General features: G+C 40.4%; 1 protein-coding gene across 2 annotated transcripts in view; it reads right to left on the bottom strand.

Annotated features, from left to right (window-relative positions):
- Nucleotides 1-22,731, bottom strand: part of cblb (Cbl proto-oncogene B, E3 ubiquitin protein ligase) — an 80,200-nt gene extending 57,469 nt beyond the window's left edge. For both annotated transcript variants that reach the window (XM_030746076.1, XM_030746077.1), the window contains exons 1-4: nt 22,503-22,731; nt 21,442-21,619; nt 20,706-20,956; nt 3,774-3,920 (exon numbers count right to left, since the gene is read on the bottom strand). In XM_030746076.1, the coding sequence (XP_030601936.1) occupies nt 3,774-3,920; nt 20,706-20,956; nt 21,442-21,609 (566 nt within the window). In that variant the 5' untranslated portion in view covers nt 21,610-21,619; nt 22,503-22,731. The remainder of the gene's footprint in view (nt 1-3,773; nt 3,921-20,705; nt 20,957-21,441; nt 21,620-22,502) is intronic.
- Nucleotides 22,732-22,974: the final 243 nt, after the last annotated feature.

The raw sequence follows: 22,974 nt of genomic DNA, 5'->3' as shown, positions 1-22,974 counted from the left end.
TTACTGCACTGGAAACGTGATGAATGCAACTCTACAGCAAAAAGTGAAACATCTGTTTACACAAAAGGTAAAACCTTGAAACAGCACATTCCCTGATGAAATGCAGAGTGGCCATTATGAGGAGGTTCATGAGAAATGTCTCTCAGTGAACACGTGGTCCTTGTTACTTCCAACCTGTTACACAGAGTTTTTAATTTTACCTCTAAACCAAGAGTGCATCATTGTTCTCCTGCAATTTAAACTACAGCTGAACATACGAACATCCAAAACTTAAACCTAGCCATATTACGCTCCAAAGCTAAGTCATGCAAGTTAGTATGATCATTTTCTTTCACTAGCATTATTAATATCTATATTATCTATCCGGGGGTAGTAGCAGTATGAAGCAGTATGGCAAGCATGCATGTCACACACCTAACCATGCAGTAACCAACAACCAACCTCCATCCATCCATCCATCCATTTTCTTCCGCTTATCCGGGGCCGGGTCGCGGGGGCAGAAGCCTAAGCAGAGAAGCCCAGGCTTCCCTCTCCCCAGCCACCTCCTCCAGCTCATCCGGAGGGACCCCAAGGCGTTCCCAGGCCAGCCGAGATACATAATCTCTCCAGCGTGTCCTGGGTCTACCACGGGGCCTCTTCCCGGTGGGACATGCCCGGAACACCTCACCCAGGAGGCGGCCAGGAGGCATCCTAATCAGATGCCCGAGCCACCTCAACTGGCTCCTTTCGATGTGGAGGAGCAGCGGCTCTACTCTGAGCCCCTCCCGGATGGCCGCACTCCTCACCTTATCTCTAAGGGAGAGGCCAGCCACCCTTCGAAGGAAACTCATTTCTGCCGCTAGTATTCGCGAACTTATTCTTTCGGTCACTACCCAAAGCTCGTGACCATAGGTGAGGGTAGGAACATAGATCGACCGGTAAATCGAGAGCTTCGCTTTTACGCTAAGCTCCCTCTTCACCACGACGGACCGGTGCAGAGTCTGCATCACTGCAGAAGCAGCCCCGATCCGCCTGTCGATCTCCCGCTCCCTTCTCCCATCACTCGTGAACAAGACCCCGAGATACTTAAACTCCTCCACTTGAGGCAAGAACTCGTTCCTGAGCCGGAGATGGCACTCCACCCTTTTCCGGCTGAGGACCATGGCCTCAGACTTAGAGGTGCTGATTCTCATGCCAGCCGCTTCACACTCGGCTGCGAACCGTTCCACTGCGAGCTGGAGGCCCCCCCGTGATGAAGCCAACAGAACCGCATCATCTGCAAAAAGCAGAGATGTGACTCTGAGGCCACCAAGGAAGAAGCCTTCCGCCACCTGGCTACGCCTAGAAATTCTGTCCATAAAAATTATGAACAGAATCGGTGACAAAGGGCAGCCCTGACGGAGTCCAACACCCACAGGAAACAAATCCGACTTATTACCGGCTATACGGACCAAGCTCTCACTGTGGTTGTACAAGGACTGAAGGGCCCGCAACAATGGGCCAGACACCCCATACTCCCGCAGAACCTCCCAAAGAACACCCCGAGGAACACGGTCGAATGCCTTCTCCAAGTCCACAAAGCACATGTAGACTGGTTGGGCAAACTCCCACGCACACTCGAATATCCTTGAGAGGATAAAGAGCTGGTCCAGCGTTCCACGACCAGGACGAAACCCGCATTGTTCCTCCTGAATCCGAGGTTCGACTAACGGACGCACCCTCCTTTCCAGCACCCTGGCATAGACCTTACCGGGGAGGCTGAGTAGTGTGATCCCCCGAAAGTTGGAGCACATTTGATAGGTTGGTTGTTGGAGCACCCAAAAGTTGTGCTCCAACTTTCGGGTGCTCCAACAACCAACCTATCAAATAAAGCTGACAGAGGGAAGCTCTTCAGCTGCCTTACCTATATTTATATTTATTTACCTATATTTATATTTATTTACCTATATTTATTTATTTACCTATATTTAAATTTATTTACCTATATTTATATTTATTTACCTATATTTATTTATTTACCTATATTTATTTATTTATTTACCAATATTTATATTTATTTACCTATATTTATTTATTTACCTATATTTATATTTATTTACCTATATTTATTTACCTATATTTATTTACCTATATTTATTTATTTACCTATATTTATATTTATTTACCTATATTTATTTATTTACCTATATTTATGATTACAATTTTCAGGCTTGTCTTTGAGGTGAGTTTAGAGATATAATGTATGTCAGCATTACTCACAGACTGGAGCCATCAGCACAGCATGGCATTGGTAAGCATTTTATTAATGTCTAACATACAGTGTAATCAGTAAACTATTGCATGATCATATGCATCATATGATGTATAATGTAGTTATGTGACTGACTTCCTGGTGCTCTCATGGCGCAGCCCAACCACCAGCACAGACCACAGAAATTGAATTCTTTAAATTTTTAGTTTAAAAATGTAATTATATAGCAAAGACGATTCTCAATTTTAAAAAGACTTAAAAAATTATAATACCAGTTTCAGATCTGCAAAGTGTTACACTAACAACACTGGATTAAACAAAATTATTACCAACTCCATGTAATTAGATCAGTTTGACCATTAAAATGTTTAATTATTAAATTATGACTTTTTGTCTAAAGAGTGAGTCAGCCTGGTTATTTCCCAGGTTGCACTATATTTGAGGCCAAATTACCAATAAAAGCCTCTTATTTTTTTAGTATAAAATAAGTAAATGGACTAGTACTTACATGGTGCCTTTCTACTCAGTTGAGCACTCAAAGCTCTTTCTATTACAAGTCTCATTCTCATTCTCTAGCATTAACTCACACTCACACTCCAATTGGGACCAACTCAGGGTTCAGTATCTTGTCCTAGGATACTTCAGCAACTGGAGGAGTCAGGGACTGATCTACTGACTTTCTGATCCACTGATTGGTAGACAACTCATGTGGGTATACCATTTTCTCATTTTAACAAAGCAAACCCAAATGAAGACAGCTTTGTACTTCACAGACTTCCATCACCTTCTTATACGACACATTTGAGTAATACTGGCCATACTGATGTTTTTAGGTTTATGTAACAGTGACAGAAGCTCTCATACTTGTTAAAAAAATTTGCACATAAAAATATATAATTTAAAAAAGAAAAGGAAACAAAGATTATTTGATAACCTCCTGAACACAGATTTTATTATGTGATACAATACAATTACTGAAGCTGACTATGTTGAATTAAAATAACTGCTTGAATGATTTAGTATGACCTTGACTGGGTGGTAATCGATGAGGAGCAATTACTTCACCGAGCTCCTCTGGCAGAGAATTATGAGGTTTTTCAGTAACAAAATAATTCAGGACATTGTAACAAATCCAGCTTATTTCATTGTTGCACTGACCAGTTGGTTCACCAAAAGTTGAGGATGAAATAACCTCAACCACAAAGTCACCTCTTTTGATGGCACCGATCGAACTGAAATACAGTTTTTAGATCTGTGACAACAGATTCACAACATAAAGATGGAGTGAATGGAAGAGGTTGTATAGGTCTGTATTCACACACATACTGGACAGAAGTCATGACCTGAGATAGAGATAAACACTGATCAAAGACAGCAGCTGCTCTTAATTTGTGTGCGTGTGTGTGTGTGTGCTTGGACAACCTGGCCAAGTAAAATCAAGAAACATTCACACACACTTGGCATCACAAAGATCTTGACAACTTCTCCTTACCACAGAATGAAGTCTTGATCTATCAAATAACAACTCTGAGGTGTAACTTACTTTTCACCAAAAAATCTCCTCCAGAAGTCAGCAGCATCGGCTTTGGTGATTCTGAAAGTGTCTCCCTGGAACTGTCCTCCGGGGAAGATGACTTTGATTTCTGCCAGCATGTGACTGAAGATCAGAGACAGCTTTGTCAGGTTCCTCCTGCATAAGCCAGAAAAGAGGGAATAGCAGGTGCACAATTATAGCCTCGAATGTTTGACAGATACCACATGCAAACGATTTGATCTGTACATAGATGGTAAATGGACTGGTTCTTAGACAGCACTTGCACACTTTTCTACTCTACTTGAGCACTCAAAGCATTTCATACAGTATGCCTCATTCACTCATTCGCACCCATTTATGTAAACACTCTTTTCTATGTCTAAGTGCTTTCAGTCTATTTTTCACAAACATTCACCCTCCAGTGAACACATCAGAGAGCAACTTGGGGTTCAGTATCTCACCCAGGAACACTTTGGCTTGCAGACTGGAGCAGCCAGGGATTGAACTACCAACCTTCCAATTAGGAGCTGACCTGCTCTACCTTCTAAGCTATAGCCACCCCCGAACCATGTATGAATGTTGCTGACTTCTGGTTTATCAGTACTAGCATGTTACATCAGACCTTTCAGATGCCCTCTTAGATCAAGATATGCTGTATAGGCATACGATGTGAGAACACATTTTCTCCTTCATAATGATGTGATAAATGGAGAGCCAATGTCAAGTTTTGTTTGAACAGTCATTTCTACAGCTTCAAGTCCAAATTAAATAAACCACAGTCTTTCTTTATCCATAAGAGAAGCGGATTTGTTTTTACCCCAACCCATGGATGGGGGAACGTGGAACTGTTTTTGGTATTTTTACCTGTTTGTTAAAAATATTACATCAAAACTACCAGTTTGATTAAGACCAAATGTGCACAAAAGATGGTCAGTGGCTCAATGATCACCTGATTAAATTTTTTGCCATAATTGGGTCGAGGTCAGTGGTCAAGTTTTTCTGAAAAGCTTGTGGACGTGATAAATCCAGAACAACTTGAGGTGGGATGTTCAAACTGACACCATAGATGCAGCTACTAAAGATCTTGGACAAGTTCGAATCTCGGCGACCTTTACACTAGCCTGGGGTCATTTCACCATAGACGTCGTGGTCACGGTGGCCTAACTAAACTGTAATAACTGCTTTTGAACAAGAAACACTGGAAAACATACCAGTTATCAATACCACTTAATCTAAACAGAAATTAAATAATTACAACACTACAAAATTACCCATGAACCTGACCATTATCAGTCCCATAAGTTTGTTTTGGGTCACAACTACTGTATATATTATAAATGGGCTACCAGTGCATTTCCTGTGCACACACAAACACATATACAGTATCAGTCAAAAGTTTGGAAACACTGTGTACTGTAATCACACACACACACACACACACACACACACACACACACACACACACACACACACACACACACACACACACACACACACCTTCTAATTTAGTGGTTTTTCATTATTTAAAAATTGTCTGCATTGTAGATTAATACTAAAGTCATCCAATCTATGAAGAAATACATGTTTTATTAGTAAACAAAAAAGTGTTAAACAAACCAGAATGTGTTTTAGATTTGAGATTGCTCTTACTTAGATGACAGCTTTGCACATCTTGGCATTTTCTCAGCAGCTTTATGAGGCAGTCCCCTGGAATGGCTTTCAGTTAACAGCTGTGTCAAGAGTTAATTTTATGAATTTATTGGCCTCTGAAATGTGTTTGAGACCATTGTGGTGAAGAGGTAGAGTCGGTACACAGAGAATAGCCCTATTTGAGTAATGTTCTAATCCACATTATGGCACAAACTACTCAACTAAGTAAAGAAATTACTTCAAGGGCAGTCAATCAAAAGATTTCAAGAACTTTGAAAGTGTCTACAAGTGCAGTCGCAAAAATCATCAAACATTATGATGAAAGTGGTTCTCATCACGACTGCTCCAGGAAAGGAAGACCAAGAGTTTCCTCTGTTGCACAGGGTAAGTTCAGAGTTACCAGCCTCAGAAACCACAAGTTAAAAGCACCCAGACAAAAGCCCACCTAAATGCTTCACAGAGTTCAAGTAGCACACACACCTCAGCCTCAACTGTTCAGAGAAGACTGTGTGAATCTGGACTTTAAGGTTGAATTCCTGCAAAGAAGCCACTTCTAAGCAGTGTTAATTTCGTTGACGAAATATTTTCGTCATAGTTTCCGTCAATGACCCTTTTTTTTCATGACGATAACGAGATGATAACTAAATAAAAACTAGCTAAAAGAATAAAAACGATAACAAAATTAATTGACACTTTTGTCAATGAATGAAAATGAGACAAAAATACTTGGTGGGGACCAAATCCAATCAGAACTGATTTAATTTTGTGACAGGGCGGGACAAGTTAGGAAAACATCCAATCAAACGCACAGTTGCACAAATTTGCTCTAAACCCGGGAAGACCAAACTAGCCTGTGATTGGTCGTTCCTTCCGATAGAACTAAGTTATGTAAACAATGTCAGCAGGGAGAAAGAGAAGAGCCGATGTATGGACACATTTGTCCTTTGACGTCGAGACAAACAAAACGATGTGTAAACCATGTGGGGCGACTATCTCGGGTAAAAACACGACAAATCTTAAACAACATCTGCAAACCAGTCACCCAGATCTCCATGCAAAGGTCAGCATTTTAATGTCATGCAGGGTAAAGTGTTTTTCCCAGTTTGTGTTTAGAGAAAATCTCCACACCTGCTGTAAAATGCTGTATTATCTCAGTAAGGTGGTGTTAATGATCAGGTGTGTGGGAAGCAGGTGAAACGCTAATGTTAATATTATTAATAATATTCCATAACTTTTAATAAATGTTTAATTTTGTGTAAGTTTGTATAATGACTAATTCAAGGGAACTGAAGAAAAAACATTTACATTTTACACCCTTTATATTTTAGTCGATTAAATCGACTGTAGATTTAGTCGACTATATTCTTACAATAATTTCATCGACTAAAACTAAAACTATTCAGATGACTAAATTATGACTAAAACTAAATCAAAATTTGCTGTCAAAATTAACACTGCTTCTAAGGAAGAACAACAAGAGGAAGAGAATGGCTTGGGCCAAGGAACACAAGAAATGGACATTATCCCATAAGAGCCCACACACATCTCTCTTCCGAGAAAAATTTATAAAGAATTTCAAAAATCTTAACTACAGACTTATTTAAGGAAATTTCCTTCACATGCCAAACTGTGACACCAGTATCACAAGTGGAAATCTGGTCTGATGAGTCCAAATTTGAAATGTTTAGTTCCAAACACCATCATGTCTTTGTAAGACACAGAATAGATGAGCAGATGGTTCCTACATGTGCAGCTCCCACTGTGAAATATGGAGGAGGAAGTGTGATGGTATGGAGGTGCTTTACTGGTGACACAGTTGGCAATTTATTCAAAATCCAAGTTACACTTAACCAGCATGGCCACCAAAGCATTCTGCAGCAACATGCCATCCCATCTGATTTGAGCTTAGTGGGGCTATAATTTGGACTATTTGTCCAAGAAAGAGGGATCAGATCACCTGGCCTCCACAATCACCTGATCTAAACCCAGCTGAGATGGTTTGGGATGAGTAAAGCAGCCAACAAGTGCTCGGCACCTCTGGGAACTCCTTCAAGACTGTTAGAAAACCATTTCAGGCGATGACCTCATGAAGCTGATTGAGAGAATGCCAACAGTGTGCAAAGCTCTGACCAAAGGAAAAAGGTGCTACTTTGAAGAATCTAAAATCTGAAACATATTTTGGTTTATTTAACACTTGTAAGTTTACTACATGATTCCTTATGTGTTCCATCATAGCCTGGATAACTTCAGTACTACATATTTACAATGTAACATTGAATGAGAAGCTGTGCCTGTATATATATATCTATATATCCATCCATCCATCCATCCATTTTCTTCCGCTTATCCGGGGCCGGGTCGCGGGGGCAGAAGCCTAAGCAGAGAAGCCCAGGCTTCCCTCTCCCCAGCCACCTCCTCCAGCTCATCCGGAGGGATCCCAAGGCGTTCCCAGGCCAGCCGAGATACATAATCTCTCCAGCGTGTCCTGGGTCTACCACGGGGCCTCTTCCCGGTGGGACATGCCCGGAACACCTCACCCAGGAGGCGGCCAGGAGGCATCCTAATCAGATGCCCGAGCCACCTCAACTGGCTCCTTTCGATGTGGAGGAGCAGCGGCTCTACTCTGAGCCCCTCCTGGATGGCCGCACTCCTCACCTTATCTCTAAGGTTATATATATCTATATATCTATAAAATCCCAGCTTGCCCTTATGGGCGAGCTGGGGTCCTCTACCAGAGGCCTGGGAGCTTGAGGGTCCTGCGCAGTATCTTAGCTGTTCCCAGTATTGCGCTCTTCTGGACAGAGATCTCGGATGTTGTTCCAGGAATCTGCTGGAGCCACTCTCCCAGTTTGGGGGTCACTGCCCCGAGTGTTCCGATTATCACGGGGACCACTGTTACCTTCACCTTCTACATCCTTTCCAGTGGCTCTCTGAGCCCTTGGTATTTGTCGAGCTTCTCGTGTTTCTTCTTCTTGATGTTCCCGTCACTTGGTATTGCAACGTCTATCGCCAGGACTTTCCTCCTTTGTTTGTCCACCAATACGATGTCCGGTTGGTTAGCCACCACAAGTTTGTCTGTCTGTATCTGGAAGTCCCACAGGACCTTAGCTCTGTTGTTCTCAACCATCCTTGGGGGCGTGTCCCATTTTGACCTCGGGACTTCCAGGTCATACTCGGCACAGATGTTCCTATATACTATGCCGGCCACTTGGTCATAGCGTTCCATGTATGCCCTGCCTGCTAGCATCTTGAACCCTGCTGTTATGTGCTGGACTGTTTCAGGAGCATCTCTGCACAGACTGCACGTGGGGTCCTGTCTGGTGTGGTAGACCACAGCCTCTATTGATCTTGTACTTAGAGCTTGCTCTTGTGCTGCCATGATTAGTGCCTCTGTGCTGTCTGTCAGTCCAGCCTTGTCCAGCCATTGGTAGAATTTCTCTAAGCCAGCCACTTCTTCTATCTGCCGGTGGTACATGCCGTGCAGAGGCCTGTCCTTCCATGATGATTCCTGTTCTTCGTCCTCTTCTTTCTCAGGTTTCTGCTGCCTGAGGTACTCACTAAGCACATGATCCTTTGTGGCCATCTTCCTGATGTATTCATTGATCTTCATTGTTTCATCTAGGATAGTGGTTCTGACACTCACTAGTCCTTGGCCACCTTCCTTCCGCTTAGCATACAGTCTCAGGGTGCTGGATTTGGGGTGAACCCCTCCATACATTGTAAGGAGCTTTCTTGTCTTAACATCAGTGGCTTCCATCTCCTCCTTTGGCCAGCTTATTATCCCAGCAGGGTATCTGACAACTGGCAGGGCATAGGTGTTGATAGCCCGGGTATTGTTCTTCCCATTCAGCTGACTCTTCAGGACTTCCCTTACTCTCTGCAGGTACTTGGAGGTTGCAGCTTTCCTAGTGGCCTCTTCATGGTTCCCATTTGCCTGTGGGGTTCCAAGGTCCAAGCTGTCCTCAACGTCTGCAATGTTGCCTTCTGGTAGTGTAATCCCCGAGTCATCGAGTCATAGGCTTTCCTGTAGTCAATCCAGGCAGTGCACAGGTTGGTCAGCCGGGTCTTACAGTCTCGAGTGACTGCTCTATCTACTAGTAGCGGGTGTTTTGCTCCCCTGGTCTCTCTGCCTATCCCTTTCTGGGCCTCGCTCATGTATTGTGCCATATGCCTACTCATCTTAGTTGCTATGATGCCTGACAGGAGTTTCCATGTTGTACTGAGGCAGGTTATGGGCCGGTAGTTGGATGGGACTGGTCCCTTCTGGGGGTCCTTGGGGATCAGGACTGTCCGGCCCTCAGTCAGCCTTTCTGGGTGTGTGTTAGCCTCTAGCAGCTGGTTCATTTGTGCTGCCAGGCGCTCGTGGAGTGCAGTTAGCTTCTTTAGCCAGTAGGTGTGAATCATATCAGGGCCTGGTGCTTTCCAGCTCTTCATGTGTAAGACTCTTTCTTGGATGTCTGCCACTGCGATGGTTACTGGGGCCTGTTCTGGGGAGGTTGCTGTGGTCTGCTCTTAGATCCACTAGCCACTGAGCATTGGTATTGTGTGACGCATCCTTCTCTCCATATTTATTGCTTTTTGTTATATTTCTATCTTGTTCTTACACACTCACTTGTCATATTATATATATATATATATATATATATATATATATATATATATATATATATATATATATATATATATATATATATATATATATATATATATATATAAAATCTCTTACTGTTAATACTTGTTGTAACGCACTGACCAGCGGCAGCTGTCACAATTTCGTCAAACATTGTGTTTGATAACAATAAAGGCTTCTGATTCTTCTGATACATGTCAGGATGTGGTTATTGTAGACATGTATCATCACAATTAAAGCGTTAGAAACATTGGTAGCTGTAAACAGTAAAAACATTAGAAATACATACGCTGGTGTGATGCTGCACCCTAACATACGTGGATTATTTAACACTTAATTGTCAGAGAAAGCTATGCTGTCAGTATGTTTATCAGTTTCCTGGTACATATTAGTGCATATGTGAATGAGATGCATTTTGTAGAAAGGCGCTTTATGAAGTTCAGTCCATTTCCTTGTATTAGTTTACAGCACAGATCTGCCACATCCAATATGACTGAGGAGCTGATGTATCACAGCAACAGGCTGACCCGCTCAATGTGGCGTCTACGTATAAATGTCTGTGGAAGCAGGTGTCCTGTTGTGAATGATCTCACTTCTGCCACCAGGCAGACGCTTCAGGACAACGAAGGCCAGAACCAACAGACTGAGAAAAGCTTTAATGCCAGAGCCATCACTGAACTGTGTGTGTGTGTGTGTGTGTGTGTGTGTGTGTGTTAGAAAAATCAAAGAAATGTTGAATTCTCTCAAACCTGCATAACAGATGCAAAGTGTCCCTCAGCACATCTCTGTGATTCACCGTGTCAAATGAACATTTTTCCACTGAATCAAACACTTTGAGCTGATCTGTGTTTGGGTGGCAGAGGTGTATGTTGTGTCATTTTTTCCAACTTTCCAATCTAACTCCAACACTAAGGTCAGTGTCATGACTACAGTAATAAAAATCACAACACATTTACTTTGACAGAAAAAATGAGAAATGTTTAATTTTTAAATTAAATGACTACTTAACAAAAAATGAAGTGATGAAGAGTGTGTGTGGTCTTACAGTGATAAATGATATAAAATGTCTTGAAAAATTACTTTTTATCAAAAAACCTCTCTAAAGGTAATGTGATCAATACTTGTATTTACTGTAATACAAATGATGCCTCTCACTTATGATAAACAGTCTAAAAATATGTATTGTTACTAATGTTATGTTTGACCTACAGCTTGTGTTACAGGAGCTCTTTAATATACAGACCATTTTTGCTCTGACACGCTTCCTGATACTGTGATTCATTTTGATTTTCACAAAAATACACACATACAAATATATTAGACATAACAACAAGCTAATTGACATATAAATGAGCTCAAACAGCTCTGTGGTCCTGGACCATGGAAAGTGCTTTAAGTAAGACAAGAAAATATAGAAAAAATATTTAATGTTGCCATATAATTGCCACATCCATAACTGTCCACATATATAATGTATTACCCAGCTGCAGCAGTGATCCTGGTATTCTCTTTTACCTTGTGTGTGTGTGTGTGTGTGTGTGTGTGTGTGTGTGTGTGTGTGTGTGTGTGTGTGTGTGTGTGTATGGCTAAATGAAATAAAATCCAGATGCATGGAAAATAAGACTAAAGAGTGTTCCAAAGAACACACAGTACAGAGCCGCAGTCATAGCGTGACCACACATGCACAGCTTTTGTGTGTGTTGTACACAATATGGCTGAACGTGATGTGACTCAGTTTGTCACTGTGACTCCAAGAAGCACAGGCCAACTGGAACATGGACTAAAAGCAAATCCCTTCAACGTCAAACACGATGCATTCGCTTTATGTGACGCTGACTGAGATGTCAAAAGTTACTGGAATAAAGTATTTGGTTAATATGAGGATAAAGTGGGAACAGTGAACACTTTATTCTGTGGTAGCATACACTTCAGTTGGTCTGCATGTGTGTGAGTGTGTGAGTGTGCCTGCCCTGAAAACCAGTAATTTCATGCTTCTCCAGTCACCATTAGGCCTCTAATCAACCAACAACCAGCCAAAAAAAATCTTTCCACTGAGATGCGAAGGGAAAGACTACATGTTTACATAATGGTTATGATTTCCAATTTCCAGCCTTGTTTTGGACGAGGGCTCTGCTCTCAAACACCCCAAACAGGAAAAAGCAGTCTGTATTCTGAGCTGTGCAGTGCATTTAGAGGCATTTTTAGGATGCAAATTCTCTCCCAGCTTACAGCATCACCCCCACTGCTCAGTGAAACACATGCATCCTAGCATATTACAACACAAAGTGTAAGACAAATTGTATGGTCAGTCCCTCATGTGTCCTTGCCATGCCCTGTGCTATCAGACTGGTTGTGTAATCTGCCTCATTTGACAAGCGCCCCAGGAAAGCCAGCCTATTCATTAGGAGTAATGTATTCAGAGGGTCTAAAGCAACATGGCCAGAAACTGCTGGCTAGTGTTATCTTTTTTTTATTGACACGTACATATATGAAATCCTACTAAACAGCTTCTCACCACTCTGAAATAAAATACAACAAAGTTGCAAATTTGCTTACCAACATGGTGTGACAGGGTTGTGGTGACAGCTGCTCACTTATCTCATCTGATCATTCCTCTAGCTCACTGTGACGCCACATACTTCCTTTAAATGTCAGGGTCACTATGACAGAAGTCCCCCCCAAAAATCAATATTCATTAATAGTAACATGTACGGACAATACTTGTGCTGTATACAAGTAGTAAATGTATCCATGATGACACTGAATATCATTTGTCCCACATTAAGTACCATTATTCCCAAGCTTCAATTTAAGCCTTTATGAATGGTGATGAAATCAATCAATATTAATTCATAATTTGTAACATTTTCTTTCATACTGGGAACAATATGATATCAAAAGGGTAATGTAAAGAAGATGTTTCTGGATTTTAATTTTATTAAATGCATTTTCTTGTCTGAAGTTAAGGACTGTCTGGGGTTGAAGATAACTGTGATTATGAAGTCTGTATGTGCAGGAGTGCAGCTGGGGGATACAGACAAAGGGGGTAAAGGGGCCCTTTAGGCCTGAATGACTCTACCTAAGCTTAGATCCCATAACTCTGGGAGGGGTCATTATTTCTTTATGTGTGTGTTTGTGGTGGTGGGATAACCGCAGGTCAAAGCAGAAGAACTGAGGGAAAATGAGGTACACTCAATCAGAGGAGTCACTGATTTTTAAATGATTCTAAGTGCTGTCATTAGCATCAATTATTCAGGCAAATCATTTCACGCTACAGCTACAGATCACTGCCCATTAAGGCAAACAGACCGAAGAGGGAAAATGAGCTCTTAAAGCAATTCATTTGAAACAGAAAAAGAAAACTGAGGCCCATCAATCAAGAGTGACAAATGCAAGAAAGGTGGGACAGTGGGGGTCACATAAAACCAGAAAGGTTTTTCTTAGGCCATCTATCACAAAGGATGTGTGAGGATGAAGAGATCACAGGGTTCCCCTCCCTTTCTTAATAATATAATGTGTGATATGGAACAGTATGGCCAGCAGTTAAAATGCCAGCTAATCCTCAGATGCTAATAAAAAAATCCTCTGGGAGTTCTCATGTCATACATAACCCAATGTACATACACAGGAAGATAAGCTAAACGTCATGCTTTGAGATACAGTAAGTGCTAAATATATAAATATTTCATATGATTCAAGGGTTTTGATGGCTGAGTCCATTTTTCTGCAACTTCAGACAAATCCAGTAAACCTCCCAAAAGACTTCACTACCTATGCACTCACACACACTTGAGCTGAGACTGCTCACTTCCTCCCCAGATGGCTCTGCTTGCTAGCAGCTCGGTCAGGTTCAGGGAACATGTGATATCATCAGTTAAAGGGACTGCTTGCTATGATGTACCAACAAGTGCGGACTTGTAAAAAATCCTTCTGTAGAAGTACATTCCACCCAAAGACTACACATATTGTTTCCAGAGGTTAAATAAACGTTCATTCTCACTGACAAATTAAATATGAAAAAATTAAATAACCTACACAAATTAAATTAAATTAGGATGTGGCATCCTTTTGTTCGTAACATGTTACCCAGTCCATCAGTGTAGATATCCAGGATGATATTTGTGTTTTCAAAGTGTTCCTTTAATTTTTGGAGAAGTGTGTGTGTGTGTGTGTGTGTGTGTGTGTGTGTGTGTGTGTGTGTGTGTGTGTGTGTGTGTGTGTGTGTGTTATGCAGAACAACCATAATGATTCCTCTTTATTATTTATTGTTAAAGCCAATATTGCGGTCGCCTTTACTGCTGGTGACAAACATGATTAAATCCTGAGCATGTCTCTCCAACATATCTCTGCGACATGAGCCAGGAGTATTTCAGAAGACGCTGGGGCCAGGCGAGCAGATGGTTTGAGGAGGAAGGAAGGTCAGACCATCTTTTATCTGTAAAACGCTACTTCCTGGCAAAAGCTGTGAGCTTTTAATCCCGCTGATTTAGAGACAATCACTTTAGGAAGCTCCAAAGCTCACCGGGCAGCCTATAAAGCGCTCTGCTGTACAAATCACGTCAGATGGACTCTCAAGCTATATCACAGAGTTTGCAGAGTGGCCATATGCCGAAAATATAAACAGTTCCTCCCATTTATTGCTCTTTTGTAATTTTATTATATGTTACAAGTCTGAACATGGTTACTTCACACTGTTTTGGCTAGGGTCTATTTAAAACTTTTTATGCAGATGAAATTGAGTTTCTTAAGTTTACAGAGGGGCAGCACAGTGGTGCAGTGGATAGCACTGTTGCTGGCCTGGGTTCAAATCCACCTTGGGCCAGGGCCTTTCTGTGTGGAGTTTGCATGTTCCCCCCGTGTTTCTGTGGGTTTTCTCTGGGTACTCCAAAGACATGCACTTAATGGGGTTAGGCTAATTGGCAACTCTAAATTGCCCATACGTGCGAATGTGAGTATGAATGGTTGTCTGTCTCTCTGTGTTTGCCCTACAACAGGCTGGCAAACAATCACAACTCAAACTCTCTTTTTAGATTTTAGACATTAGAGAAAAAATTATTGGTAACCATCTCAAAGATTGATCTTCATGTTCGGCTGCTTTCAGCACTGCTGGTATTTGTTTAGACTCTTTTGCTCCAGTTGATCTTTCAGAGTTAACTTCAATAGTTACTTCCTCCAAACCAGCAACCTCTTGTGCTAAATTAAACATGATACAATTCAAGGTTCTACATCGTATTCACTATTCCAAAACTAGACTGGCAAAAACATACCCTAACACAGATGCAGCCTGTAACAGATCCTGGAGCACCCCTGCTAATTTAACCCATATGTTCTGGTCATGCCCATCCTTGATGTCCTACTGGTCTGGGGTTTTTAGAGTACTGTCAGAGGTACTTGATGTTAATCTTCAACCTAGTGCAGCAACAGCTATATTTGGTGTCATAGGCAGGAGACACTGTACAATGAGTTAAAAGCATAAAAACACAATTGCTTTCACAATTTTGCTTGCACACAGATGAATGTTGTTACACTGGAAATCCCAGAACCCACCTGAACTGTCCTTATGGCTGAGCGATCTGATGCAATTTATACAGTTGGAGAAGATTAAGTATACACTTAGAAGGTCCAGAGACTTAGCTGGACTTCAAACCATGCCTCATTAGGACCATCTAGCAGTCTGCTCTCCTTCACATCTTTTTCTTTTCTTTTTTCATTTCTCTATTTGTTCTTTTTGAGTATTTGTGCATAGTTTTATTTCTCTGTTTTTCTTTTTAATATATGTAAGTATATGTGTATATACACATATACTTACATATATTATATATAATATATGTAAGTATACCTACATATATAATATATATATAATATATGTAAGTATATCTACATATATAATTATATATGTATATATGTATATATGTATATATATATATATATATATATATATATATATATATATATATATATATATATATATATATATATATATATATATATATATATATATAAATTAGACTGCTGTATATATCAGCTACATTCTCACGCTCCAGCTTTTTTATATGAATGTGTGCACATTTGTATGAACATTCTTGTAACAATTCACATTTTTTATTTCATGTTGTTAGTGTTTGTAATAATACTTGTGTTTGTTGGCAGGATGAGGTGGCCCACACAGTTACAGAGAGCCGAGTGTTACAGAACACAAGACATCCTTTCCTCACGGTGAGAATAATAAAAGAATTACCTACTTAGTAGATATTAAGTAGATATCAAGGCTCTGCTCTCTGGTAAATACATCATTGCTGGCATGCAGATTATTATGCCCACATTAGCAGAATAAAATATCTAGTGGTGGTTGGACCATCTCATAAATCCCAGCTAAAATAGTTCAGCTGGCTGTGTGCTGGATAAGATATGATGTGGTTTAGACATTTATGTCCTTTTCAGAATGAACCGTAAAAACTTTGTTGATCCTCTGACTTTTCACTTCAAACTACCAAGAGGTCAAAATGTAAGTTTGCTGAATACTTTGGTTTAATAGCTGAAAGCCACTGATATTATCTTCCAGGACACAAAAAATACAGCTTCACGGGTATTATTATGAGTCAGGTTGAGTTTGTTTTTAATTGTAATTTAGTCAGATATTTGCCACATTGGATTATTAATCATTAGAATCTATAATCCTTCTAATAATCGAATCCTTTCTCTCAAAGATTCTTGAAAGAGTAGTTGTAAAACAGCTCACTGATCATCTGCAGAGGAACGGTTTATTTGAAGAGTTTCAGTCAGGTTTCAGAATTCATCACAGTACAGAAACAGCATTAGTGAAGGTTACAAATGATCTTCTTACAGCCTCTGACAGTGGACTCATCTCTGTTCTTGTCCTGTTGGACCTCAGTGCAGCTTTGATACTGTTGACTATAACATTTTATTACAGAGATTAGAGCTTGCTATAGGTTAAAGGTACTGCACTGCAGTGGTTTGAATCATATTTATCTCATAGACTCCAATTTGTTCATGTAAATGGGGAGTCTTCTTCACACACTAAGGTTAATTATGGAGTTCCACAGGGTTCTGTGCTAGGACCAATTTTATTTACATTATACACACTTCCCTTAGGTATTATTATTGCATCAATTTTCATTGTTATTCAATTCAATTCAATTTTATTTATATAGCGCCAAATCACAACAGTTGCCTCAAGGCGCAGGTGCAGATGATACTCAGCTTTATCCATCCATGAAGCCAGATGAAGCACATCAATGAGTTAAACTGCAGGAATGTCTTAAAAAAACATAAAGGCCTGGACGACCTCTAATTTCCTGCTTCAAAATTCAGATAAAACTGAAGTGATAATAATCATTAGTTATTATTAATCTCTGTCTCTCCCCTCTCGGCAGATGACCCCCCCTCCCTGAGCCTGGTTCTGATGGAGGTTTCTTCCTGTTAAAGGGAGTTTTTCCTTCCCACTGTCACCAAGTGCTGCTCATAGGGGGTCGTTTTGACTGTTGAGTTTTCTCTGGATTATTGAAAGGTAATATTGTTGTGACTATATAAAAAAAAATTTTCTTTTTTGACAGGCATCCTACAACACCTTCTCACAGTGTAACAGCTCAACCTGATGTTATAACAGCAAATTCAGTATAACATCAGGCAATACAAAAGTCAAATCCTGCAACAGCTGCAATAATATAATAATGCAATAATGTGTCTATGTAATGCAACATCGACTGGTATGTGCATTTTTCATAGAAATGAAATTCATGAAGTCAAACTCAATATTTAAATAATATTTCAAGTACGAAACTGAAAATCATCACTAACTCACTCGTACTTTAACTCCTCTGCTTTCCTCATTGTTTATTATAAAGAACAAAATCCACGTATCAGGAGAGCTCATACATTCACATGACTCTTACCTTCATGCAAATATGAAGAAAGCTGCATTAAAAGTCCAGAAATTCTGAATCATGTAACATCATGCAACTACAAAAAAGCGTTCTAAATAACTTGTCGAGTGATTCAGCATTGACATTGATGAAAAACAATAAATGCTTAATGTTTCTATGTTTTTTCTCTTTACCATAAATGTAACGGCAACATATAATGTTTGCTGTAAACACTGGTAATAATTGGTAACAATGTTTATACTGCAGTAGATTAAGCCTACACAACCAGAGTATCATTTGAGAGAAAAAAATGACTTCAGGCAATAAGAGAATCAGACAAAGAAAACCAGAAAGAAAGGGGTTCACACAGGCAGATCAAAAAGGCAGCCGGATGCTTTGTCAGAACTAAGCTAAAGAGGAAATTTATGAACAGGATGCAAAATGTGTGGGGATTTTCCCTCTGAAGCTCTGCACACAGCTATCAGAAAGGGCTATTACATGAACAATTTTTAAATGACAGAAATTAGTTCCTTTTTTTCTAATATAGTCATTAAAAAAAAAAAGATGCATTATGGTGGCCAGAAACACACGCTGTTTTAAAATTGATGCAGTCCATTATATCACACTGTATTTGCACCCAATAATTTCACCAATTTGCAATTCCCAATCATCCTGCTTCATTAGCCTTAAATTAGCTGCTTCAGTCTAAGTGATGGTCATTTAGGTCATTGCAAAGGAGGAAGCTGAGGAAGCTCAGCCAGTGTATTAACTAACTTCTGACTAACTGACCAAGAAGCCAGGCCAAAACAATAAAGTCTTCTTTTGTGTCACATTGCAGTAATGATTAAAAGTTCAAATAGAAATATGAACCAGGTCTATGACCACTCACTGCCATCTTGAAGGGAAGATTGTGATAAAACGGAAATAGCACTGAGTCAGTCTGATATTATTTTGCACTTAAATAGTGTCAAGTTAGCAATCACATTAATCGATTTGTGATAAATCATCAAAAATTTTAAATCTGTTGCTGTCTGTTGCAAATCTGTTGTTGCCTAGATACACAGACATCACAATCAGAGTCCAGCTTATAGATGCAAAACAGAAATTCCTCCACAAAAAGTGAGGAATTGGCAGTTTAACTGCAAAATGGCTTAAGCACTTGCAGCCTCGCTTTTATTACAGGAGCAGAATCAGAACACAACCAGTTGAGTCCAGTCCTGTATTGCAAAGAGTTGTGTCAGAGACGAGTAGGATTACTGGCTCAGATTTACTGTAACATGTTGGCAAGCTTTCTGCTTTTATACAGTACCAGTCAAAAGCTTAACATGTCCAAACTTCTGACTGGTACTGCAAATCAGACTGCAAATTATTTGAAAACCTTCATCAACCTGCCTGAGGGACGGCAGTGAGTCCACTGATTGTTTTGAGTCAAGTTGCTTCCTACAGACACCCTTTGCAGTCGCCCTGCAACTGAATAAGGTCACATCAAGGTTGAGGGTGTTGGTCACCACAAGTACTTGCAATTGGTCACTAAATACAAAAAAAATTCCATGCAATCACTGGGCAACCACCAATTTTTACTAGCTGCAAGCAGGTTGCCATCCGATTTTTACTCTAATAAAAGTTACTCTGGACTTACAATTAGATAGTTGCTTAGATGGTTTGAGACAGACAACAATATCTGGGGAGGGAGCCAATCAGAAGGGCTGTCTGTAATCCAGTAAAGAAATAACAGCCCTGGGAGGTGTTCAAGGATGTTCTGCTTGCTGAGCACTATTCTAACCCTGAACTTCATTTGGTTTGTGATAAATGGCTGAGGGAAAAACAGCTAGTTTATATTTTGATGATTTAATATAAAATTTTATATTCATCACAACAGCAGCTTGACTAGAGTATATTGTGTTGCAAGTTAAAGAGTAAAAAAAAAAGGTAGCAGATAAGCAAAAATATTTTTTGTGCTGAATATGCCCCTGCATTCTTTTCTTCTTTTCTTTTTCACTTCTCAATCTCCACCTCCCACTCTCTCTATAATCTGAGTCAGCCAGGCTCACATCCAGCACCTCCCTCTCACGGTGAGTTGATTTAAGTAAAGATGGCATGCCCCCAAACTAAAATCTGCATTTGTTACATTGCAGCTTGGACCGTGGAAAGAATGCTGAGTGTTCTTCCTGTAACTGCAAGGACCAAAGTTCTCACTCAGAATCGTCATCACAGCATTTCTGCTGTCGGCCACGTTCAAGGACAAATATCGATCATGTTGATGTGGCTGAGATAAACTAAATGATAAGCTGTGAGATCATTCTGAAATATTTCTCAAATGAATCAGCCTGAAACTTAATACTGAGCCTTAAGGCAAAGTTGTTCTGAAGAACTTATGTAAACTTCCTTTGACTCGTATAGCTGTAATTCAGTGTGACAGAAAAGCTGACCGGAAAGGAAAGCTGAGCTATTGACGTTTTAGTCAAACATTCACAAAAACATGCAAGTGGTATTTGTGATGAAAAATTAACAGTGAATCCTATGACAGCTACTCATCGTGTCTCCACCAGTATGGCTGTCACTGAGCAGGAAAAGGAGCACAGTGACGCCAGACACAGCTCACATCCCGTCTCACACAATATTCAATACGGGAATCGCAGCTGAAGAAAGGACGCCTGCTGTCTAATCCCCACGAGGGCACACAGCTTTGGAACTAAGTGCCCAGAACCAGCCAAGACAAACCTGTGCTGCCCCTCTGCACAACCAGCTAACAGAAAAGAGAATATCCAGTCATCGTACCTGTCCTGTGACTGCTCCTCGTACATCCTCTCTTTTCCTTCTTTGAAGAGCCGCACAGCGCGTTTGGACTTCTTCATCAGGCTATCGATGTATATTTTAAAGTAATCATTCTCACTAAGCTGTGTGATTCTCTGGTTCTCTTCATATTTGCCCAATATAAGCCTCAGGTGTTGGTAGGCATCAGGTAAAATATCCAGGATGTACGGTGGACTGTTCTTCAGTTGGAGTCTGGGATTTTGGCAAAGCCGGACCTGTTGCAAAGAAATTCAACATTCAGAAATGCACCAAAATTTTTCTCCCTTCCACTCCCTGGCACGGAGGTTTTGGCAGCATGAGAAGAACCTACACAATATTATGCACATATGCTTTTAATGATGTGACTCATAGATGTGAAGGTCCTGATTTTGATAAGCTAATATGTTGACTAAGCGCCAACTTTGCTTAAAGGCAAAGTATAAATGAAGCTAGAGCTCACAACTGTAAAGACTTTGCAAATTATTGATTTATTTTTTTTAATTTCCTCTGATCTGCCAACTCACTAATAATGTGTTTTTAAATTAACTGAATTTATCAGTCAGTGTATCTGACCAGCGTGAGCCATGATGTGTCCATATTAGAGTATCAAATAAAGCCTTAAATTCATTGAATACACCAGTGAAATAAGCATTAGCTCCAGCTCTGCATGTGGATCTACAACAAAAACGGTGCTTACGATCTCTCAGACAGTCTAACTTACAACTTTATCCATAAGCTTCCAAGTTTTCTCCACAGTCCTCCGGTCAGCAACTATTTGTTTGGGTGGGCCCACTGCATCCTGGATGGCATCGATGATGCCTAAAATTCGCCCCTTGCTTCTATTCGGTCCACGTCCACCAGGGTTTCGGTTACTGAGAGCAGTCGCCATTTCTTACATACTGAGGCCAAAAAAGGGGAAAAGAACTTAATAATTACACAGTAGCAATTGGCAAAACAGCATCGATTAATATAAAAACATTTGGGAAAATAATAAAAAATTTCTGCTGCATTGCTGGTTACAGTTGTTACTATGTTTTCAGACAGACTGAGTAGTGTTGTGCTGATTTGCTTAGTATTTTCGGACCTTATAACTTTAACAAAAAAAATTCTCTTTGATGGATTAAGAAAAATGCGCTCTGGAGGAGCTGCGTGATTAATGATAATGTGACCACTGCTTCCTCCTTAAAGGAAAGTCAACACCCTAAACGCTGTGTATCTGACAGACCTGTTAGAGTTCTGTAGGCATCACAGGGTCCCCACTTCAACATTGCTTTATTTTCTTATTTAGGGTACTTGTTATTATTTAGGATACTTATTAAACTGAGGGGGCTTCTTTGGTTTTTCTTTCCACACTTCTGCTCTGCAGTCCCTGCTGTATAGCTCTGACCGTCTTCCCGGATGATCACGTTATTTTTACACATTAAAATTCAGAACTTAAACTGCAAAATTAAAGTTTAACCAGGCTGCACAAAACATGCTGCCTGTTATGTTCCGCCCTTTCTGTTTGTAGTGTGATTAAGGACCAGCAAGTTTTCCCTTCTTGCACACTGAGCTTTCCCTGTGCGGACTTGTTTTTCTTGTGTTTACGAGGAGATCTGGCGTCCATAATCTACCTGTTATAAACATAATCTACCTGTTATGAACATAATCCACATCGTTTCCTTGAGCTTTATTATTTTAAGCGACTGTGAGTGAGCTCACACAAGACTCTGGAGCCCTGAACTGCATATCCCCTTACACTTATTCAGAAGGATGTTGAAGGGGCACAAAGTCCTAACTTACCAAATCACCAGGGGATATCTGCTGGGATCCCTCCTGAACTCGCTCAACATCCAGCGCAAAAACAAGGCCTGTCCCGGAGTCCAGAGCTGAAAAGGAGTGGCGTGAAAAGTATCCAGCCTCCGTAGTTGTGTTCCTCCACTATAAAGCCTCCATATTTTACAGTCAGGTAAGCGCCGTTTCCCAGCAGTTGCTGGAGGACCTGAATAAATGTGAAGCACAAATCGCTTTGTACAGCAAAATAGGTGTGAAGTCAAATATTATAAAAATGTGCATCCAGTTAAATATTTCAAAATAAAGTGTCCATTGACTAAATCATTTACATTACATCTGGATTTGCAGTTCGCAGCTTTTATTCAGTTTTATTATTAATTAAAATGTGATAAATGAACAAAATTTCCCCAGTACTTACTCTTTCCACCCAACAATCACGCACACTCTCTTCCCTTAATTTGAAGCTATGGTATGACTTCCT

Source organism: Archocentrus centrarchus, chromosome 14 (assembly GCF_007364275.1).
Source record: "Archocentrus centrarchus isolate MPI-CPG fArcCen1 chromosome 14, fArcCen1, whole genome shotgun sequence".
NCBI classification, from domain to species: domain Eukaryota; kingdom Metazoa; phylum Chordata; class Actinopteri; order Cichliformes; family Cichlidae; genus Archocentrus; species Archocentrus centrarchus.
The sequence above is the reverse complement of the archived record's forward strand: the minus strand, read 5'-3'. Positions and strand labels throughout refer to the sequence as shown.